This window comes from Pinus tabuliformis, chromosome 6, assembly GCF_031772625.1.
Source record: "Pinus tabuliformis cultivar Carrire ecotype Pingquan chromosome 6, CPIR1, whole genome shotgun sequence".
NCBI classification, from domain to species: Eukaryota; Viridiplantae; Streptophyta; class Pinopsida; order Pinales; family Pinaceae; genus Pinus; species Pinus tabuliformis.
Window position 1 is genome coordinate 754,553,578 of NC_142292.1, and position 7,957 is coordinate 754,561,534.

Consider the following 7,957-nt stretch of genomic DNA (forward strand, 5'->3'; position numbering starts at 1 on the left):
ATCCTCAGCCTTGAACAGAGCAATCTTTATACTTAGGATTGAGAACAATCTGCTCCAATGACTCGGCTTGACATCTATAGTAGGTCTTCAGACTTCAGACTTTTATCATTGTTGTGGTGTGTCCACAAATACTTCCAAATTTTTCCATAATTCATAATCTCGTCAAAACATCTTTGACACATGGTAAATCAACAACATCATCTAATTACCAACTCATGGTAAATCATCAGCATCAACTACTTGCCATATCCTGGTTAGTACCTGACACATGGCATATCTTAGCATCAACTAGTCACCATATTCTGGTCACACTAACACATGGTATACAGACTAGTCACCATCATCCTGGTCAATATCTCTGACTCGTGGTGAATCTCCAAGGGCCTCACTCTTCATGAGTGATTTTTGGCCTGATGCTAAGTGTGCTCCTCATCCTATCTGGAGAGTTTGAGCCTGATGTTGAAATGCACCCACTCAACTGAGTGTATAGGCCTCTAGGACCATTCTTCCTCATTCTGGTCAATATCTTTGACTCGAGAAGAATGTTTGTCCTTTGCTGGACCATTCTCCTTAAGGTAGAATGTTTGTCCCCTACTGGACCATTCTCCTAAGGTAGAATGTTTGTCCCCTAATGTTATCATATCAACAATCTAGACCATTCTCCTAGTCACCCTGATCCAAAGAGAATGTTTGTCCTTGATGTTGTTATCTCATCACTCCTTGCTAAGAGAGACATGCTCAATCATTTCAATCTTGTACTCGAAGAATATAGACTTTGTCATGGGATCAATCTGCTTGACTATAGAACTAGAGCCATACTGCTCTCTTTTGTACCATGCCTTGGTATTACATTTCAAGGTGCCATAACCTGTCATCATGTTGTCACCTACACCTAATCAAATAATTCTGCAAGTAGTTTATGAAGCCCTACTACTTCACAACTTGCCATCCAACTGTAATATACATGGCCACTACAATACAGAGTGCGACAGATGAGCTTTTTAAATCTTCAGCACTCTCTGCCTAATATGAACTTGTAGCTCTACTTTACTATTTGAGACAAATCTCAAAACATAATTGACTTTGCCATGACCAATTGTACCATGTTGGTACACCAACCCTTTTACTGGGTCTATCACCATAGTTGCTTCCATGTAATCCTCACTAGGTGCTCCCTCTCACACTAAGACATGTCTTGTTGCGGTAATTATGACTACTCTCTTTGTCACGGCAGTGTTTCAGCATATCAATTATCTAGCCTAACAATGTCAATGACAGTCCATAACTTCGAACTCAAAGATCTAACCCTCTCTGAAGCTAACGAGGCTCTCTGACTTCTCCCAAAGGCAATTCTTTCAGCCACAATTGCTCCATCTGACACAAGTCCTTCAACTTTCATTACAGACAAATCAAATGAGATCAACAAAGCCTAGCATGTCCACATGTATTAGCGATCTTGTGAACTTGTGCCCTCAATCTTTAGCTTTGTTGGCAGACAGAGATCAACTCAGTTCCTTGCTTGGGTTTAAATGTTATCTTCAAATTCCTTGCTTCACCAAAGCTCTAATACCATGTTGTTTTTCCAGTACAGTTGATCCAAGTACTTTATTTCTAAACTATGGTAATTACTTGTGAATATATATTATATCTTTATCAAGCAATCACACTTCATAAATTCGACCAATAACCATGAAAGGAAAGTAAAGATCACAAGCTTTCTACTTCAGTTTAAATTGGCCAGCACTAAGATTCAAAGGAAGCACCTTCAAAAAAAGGCAGTTGACCTACCGTTAGAGGTTAAGTTTTAAAAAGTGTCTAAAATTAGCCGTTAATGACAATGACTGTCTTTAGGAACAATGTTTAGCTTTTTAACTATAGTTAGCAAGCATATTTTGGGGTGTATGGAATTATCTGTTTTCATACACAGAAAGTCATAAGTACCCAACTATAGAATCACTATTCTTCTTATCCGTCCAGAATTCTTTGATCCATATGGCTTCTAGATTATCGTTTACTCTAGAAGAAACCTGGAGTACTTGCTCTAAAAAGATATATGATTACCTCAAACTTTTCAAAATTGAAACATATATAATAAAATTCCATGCCCTTGTTAGACATGTATAAAAAATTCCATACCCTCCTTCAAAAAAAATGAGATAAATTATAATTTTTAAGATTATGCTCTAAGTTTGTATTTAGTTCTGTCTCGAAAATTTCATTTCACCTATTATACAGGAACATATTCTAATTTTATTTTAGTTGTATCATTAAATAAGAAATTGTTTGGCAGATGAATATGATTCACATCGGAGCAAATTTATTGGCCGGACATAATCTAATTTACTGGCGTTCACCAATTTCAAATTTCCCATTGAAATTCCACAAACACGGTGACTAAGAGGAACGAAAGATGGTCGATCATTTCATTACGTGAGTTCATTCATCCTTGTGATAGTCGTTTTAAGATTTTTGCTCATCTATTTAACTTTCTGAAGTTACATTCTGCTATCAAACAATTTGTGCTACCATCCTTGCTGACATGGAGTTTAGAACAGGTAGGGTATGTTTCAAATAAATATTAAAAGTCCCATCTGACACAAAGGATTCGGTATGGCATCCACACTGAACATGTATGTATTCGGGTGCACTATCAAGGCAATAATAATAGTAACCACCCATATCAGAGAAAGAAACACTTCATATCTGGATATTAATCATTGAAAAAAATGCGAAGAATCAGTTCTCTCCGATCATGGAAATAAACCGCTCATACCAAGTAGTTGGTTTAGGGCATCTTCAAAAAAAATGCCGCGTGTCTGAATCCACCGGAATGACAAAGCCCGTACAAAAATATAAAATGCAGAAGTGGATTGTCAATTGCTGACGGAGCTACGGTTTCAATAGCTTTCATTCTAATTCAAGCCATTAAAATTGAAGAAACGCAGACTAAAAATTAAAGACCTAGAATATCATGACTTATACATACCTGTCCAAGGCCTCTCACTGGGATAATATACAAAAAAACAACACAAAGCAGTCCAACTTTTACAGCCAACGCTGCAAAATTCGTACTCAAGTGTTTCTCCATTTCTTTGCTTGCCCTAGAGACCTCGTTCATTTGAACATCGAGGAAAGAGCATCCTATCGAATTTGATTGGTAAAATAACGTTACACGCCGCTGAGCATTTCAAATGCCCTGGTTTTGATTTTTGGGTTTATGATCTCGAGGGTGTTCGATGAATTTCTTCAATCCAACGCACTTACATGACGGACTTGAGCTGGATAGAGAGAGCACGAGGTAGTAGAGAATCCCGGCGAATGGCCTGTTGGATCTTTAGCCAACCGACCAACTCGAGACATATATTATAATCCAAATTTCGAGATAGTGGGGTTTTGTCATCTCTAAAGGGAAATGTATATATATTTGTATATTTAAATTTTTTTATGTTTATAAATATGTTATACATTTTTTTAAGAGAGGGAAAAATTTATGGGCGTGATACCAAGAGAGGTCATTTGGGTGATGAAGAGGAGCAAAGCCGCTGATGAGAAGGTTATTAAGCAGAGTCTTTTAAGCACATTTTCCGTGTTTTGGTTAGTTATTTGGCTAATCTGTAGTCTGTGAAGGTTTTCCACCGACATGGTCACACCACATCATTCATCTGATTCACAAATCAGGTTTCAGCTCAAATCCTAATAACTACAGAATGATCATGGTGGGTCACACGTTCTCGAAGTTGTATGCTATTGTTTTGCATAGGAAGTTCTCCAGTGACCTTGAGCAAAGACAACTCAGAGCTAGGGGACGAGCAGGTTTTCGACTAGCTCATCAAACCATTGACCACATCTTCACCCTTCGCGTCGTGATTGAGGAGGCACGACACCACTCTTCAAAAGTCTATTGTTGTTTTGTAGATTTTCGTAAAGCTTTTGACTCTATTCCGAGGGAGGCCTTGCTCCAGAGACTCAGAGATATTGGCATCTCTACAACCTTATTGACCGTTATTATACACCTATATGAGTCTATTCTTGGTCGTCTTCACACAACCCATGGGATGTCGGATTTCATCAGAAGCACTATTGGGGTTAAACAAGGTTGTCCATTGTCCCCTACCCTGTTTGGGATCTATATTTATGAGTTGGAAGCATTTCTACACAAGCATACCCAAGACATTGATGGTCGCCTTCTTCACCAGGTTCTGATATATATTGTACTCTTTGCTGACGATGTGGTCCTCCTCTCCTCATTCGCAGAAGGATTACAAAGGCAACTCAATGCCTTAGCTCTGTTTTGTGATCATTGACAATTAACGGTCAACCTGGGTAAAACCAAGGTTATGATCTTCAATGGGGTGAAGAAAAGCTCAAACCTTCACTTTCTATTCAGAGGGGAGGAGATTGAGGTCACCAGCACATATACTTACTTGTGGTGCAATTCTCGGGTCCCTACTCCAGTTTTCGACCAGCGCTTCAGCCTCGGATCAACAAAGGATATGGATCCTTAGCCCTTCTCGAGAGATAGTGCTTTCAACATCTCTTCCAAGATGAGCCTCATGGACACCTTGATTTGTCCCACTATTCTATATGGCTCAGAGATTTGGGGACCATCTTTACTTGAGTCAGATTAGGCTTCAGCTGAGAGAGTCCAGATTCTCCTTCTCCACCGCATCATTAGGTGCAAACTGACAATACCGCAACACATCATCCTTGCAGAGTTTGGAGCTCAGCCCTTTCGGCTTGAGAGGGTCTTCAGATTGGTTTCATTTTTACATCTTGTCCAAGGCTTTGTAGACTCGATAAAGAGTAGGGACCGATATCCTTACTTGGCATATTGTTCTTCTAAGACTATTGCCCATTCTACTCCCTCATGTTGAGCCAGATGTTGGATTACATGAGTTTCAAATCTCTTAGAGTCAGTGGGAATTCAGTTGGATCGTATCCTGTTGAAAATAGCAACAAGAAATGCTAAATATAGAAGGGCTAGAAATATCATTGCTATAAATAGCATTTCGAGATACATTCTAATTTTAATTAGTCCCTAAATTAAAACTGTGAATTAAAATTCGAATTTGAGCTCAGCAGTTGTTTGTAAAATAATTAATTAATTCATCTTGAGTTAATTAGTTAGAGAAAATCAAACATGAAGTCTATGTGAAGACATGTAATAATTATCCCTTTGATTGAGGAAGTTATCCCTTAATTAAGGAGATCAGGATGAGTTGTACTTTGAGTTGTAATTAGTTAGCTCAGTGAACTGAGTTAAGTCCAGTTAAATTAGTTCCAAACAGTTGGAGGAACTAATTGTGAGTTCAGTCAATTAATGCATGCATGCATGCAACTGGGGTTTTCTAGATAACTGAATATTCTCTCATAAATAACTCATGCATGTCAGTTCAGAGAAAGGCCCAGTTGAGATTAAAGGAAGGGATAGTGTACTATCAGTTACTAGAATATTCCCATGTGAATATCTCTTGCATGCAGAAGGAATTCATTCCTTGAGAAATGCGCAGTTACTATAGAGGTCAGAGCAGTGTGTGAGGTGAGAATCACACAGGTGGCAGCTGGAGGACCCAGGAGAACTGCGCAAGGAAATAGGAGGCTTGGAGGACTGAAGGAAGGCATATGTGTTGTCTATTTCGTCTACAACCAGCATTGAGGGATTGTACTAAGAGCTGGATAGCTTGTGAGCTAAAGCTTTGTGTAATCCAGAGATATTTCCACTTGTATGATAATACAGAGATCAGGGTTTTTAGCTGAGGCTTTCCCCAAAGTATTCTTTTGTGTTCATGTGTGATTGTTTCTTCTTCATCTGTTATATGTGTTCTATTTGATCTTGCTCAAAATCGATTAAGCTTCCGCAAGTTTGTTTGTAGAAATGGATCAAGTATTTTACTTTAGTATATTGCATTATTAGGTGATCTACAGTGAAAAATTCTACATGGTATCAGAGCAAAGGTGATCAAAGCAGAGAACAGTATACAAAGAAGGGAGAAGTTCGAAGTTTAAAGTTCTTGATTATAGAAATCGAATTCTTATCACATCTCAAATTTCACCAATGACGTTCAATGGTTTGAGACTCGAGTATGCCCTGGATGGCAGCTCGAATTATATAGCCTGGAAGGATCGCATGGAAGCGGTATTAGAGGACAATGGTTTGAGGGGCTTCATTGATCAAGAAGTCCCCAAGCCAACAGCTGTTAATGCCCAAGAATTGGCATAATGGAAGAAATGTGTGGCTAGAGTGAGGAGGATTCTTCTGGAGGGAGTTTGAGACCACATTGTCTCGAGTCTCAATGGGAAGGAGACACCGTTTTCAATGTGGAAAACATCGAAGGATCTATATCAGAATAGCAGGGATCAGAGGAAGTTGGCGCTAAAAGACAAGCTTCGGAAAATCAAGTGTGAAAAGGGCAACACTATCTCTACATATCTAAACAAGCTCACCACATGCAGGGATGAGCTTGGAAGTGTAGGAATCACGATAGCTGATGATGACATGGTGAGTCTTGTTCTCCTCGGTCTTCCTAAGAGCTGGCATAGCTACCGAGACTCAGTAAATGGAAGAAAGAAACTGCCAGATTGGGAACAACTGTGGTCGGATCTGATTCAGGAGGAAATTAGGAGAAGCACCAGAGATGGATCTTCATCAAAGCATGACAATGAAGAAAATCTAGCCTTAGCGAGTAAGGCGAGGAAAGGGAAAGGGAAGGCTTCCCATTCCAAATCAAGTTCTTCCCATGGTGGGAAGAAGATTGACAAATCTAAAGTGCAATGCTTTAATTGTCATGAGGTGGGACATTATGCAACAAATTGTCCACAGAAGAAATCCAAGAAAGGATCCTCGAAAGGATTAGATGTTGAGGCACTGGCCTCACAGTTCGAATTGGATTTCACCCTCATTGCATGCATGGTTTCATCGATGGTGGGTTGTGTTTGGTACCTGGACAGTGGAGTCTCATTCCACATGACCTGCGACAAGAGTTTATTCAGTACCTTGGAGGAGAAGGACACCCAGATGCGCATAGAGATGGGCGATGATGGAAAGTACCGTGTTTTAGGTGAAGGCACAATTGTGTTTCAGAGGGAGCATGGAGCTCCTCTTACCCTGACTGATGTAAAGTATGTGCCTGGACTGAAGAAGAACCTAGCATCCATTGCAATGTTGGAAGACAAAGGCTATGATGTAGTCTTTAGTAAAGGAAAGGCATTCCTAAGACACATTGGCACGGGACAGACCAAGAGGATTGGGATTCAAGTGAAGAATCTCTACAAGCTAGAGGCAAATGATTGTGCTGCATTGATTTCCAAAGCAGAGTTGGTGCAAATCCAAGATATTGGCGAGCTATGGCATAGAATATTGGGCCACTTGCACCATAGGGCCTTGAAGATCATGCAACAGATTTCTATCGGGCTTCCCAAGGGTAAACTTGAGCAAGTGGATACATGCAAAGGTTGTACCTTGGGTAAGTATGAAAAATCTTCCTTTCAGGATCGAGACAATCGAGCTAGAGCAATCCTGGAGCGAGTTCATACAGATGTGTGTGGACCATTCTCGATAGCCTCCACCGCTAAACAAAGGTACTATGTTATTTTCATTGATGATTTTTCTCGTAGATGCTAGATCTATTTCATGCAGAAGAAGGATCAAACCTTCTCAAGGTTTTGTGAGTTCAAAGCCTTGGTTGAGAAAGAATTTGGAAAGAAAATAAGGGCCTTGCGAAGCGACAACGGTGGAGAGTATGTCTCTCAACAGTTTAAGGACTTCTGTGCAGCAGAAGGAATTAAACGGGAGTTGACAGCACCCCATAACCCACAACAGAATGGGGTGGTCGAAAAGAAGAACAGAACGATTGTGGGAGCAGCTCGGGCAATGCTGCATGACCAAGGCCTACCACTTCATTTGTGGGCTGAGGCATGTAATATAGCAGCATACTTGCAGAATAGAAGCTCGCATCGT

The 7,957-nt window shown here is 40.0% G+C and overlaps 1 protein-coding gene across 4 annotated transcripts in view; it reads right to left on the bottom strand.

Moving 5' to 3' along the window:
* The window catches only part of LOC149260929 (C2H2-like zinc finger protein), a 150,591-nt gene extending 147,206 nt beyond the window's left edge, over positions 1 to 3,385 (bottom strand). For 3 of the 4 annotated variants that reach the window (XM_089421392.1, XM_089421396.1, XM_089421389.1), the window contains exon 1: positions 2,987 to 3,383. In XM_089421392.1, coding sequence (XP_089277518.1) covers positions 2,987 to 3,118 — 132 coding nt within the window. In that variant the 5' untranslated portion in view covers positions 3,119 to 3,383. Of the gene's footprint in view, positions 1 to 2,986 lie in introns of all 4 variants that reach the window. The other variant, XM_089421401.1, reaches the window with a different exon arrangement.
* Between the last annotated feature and the right edge of the window lie 4,572 nt (positions 3,386 to 7,957).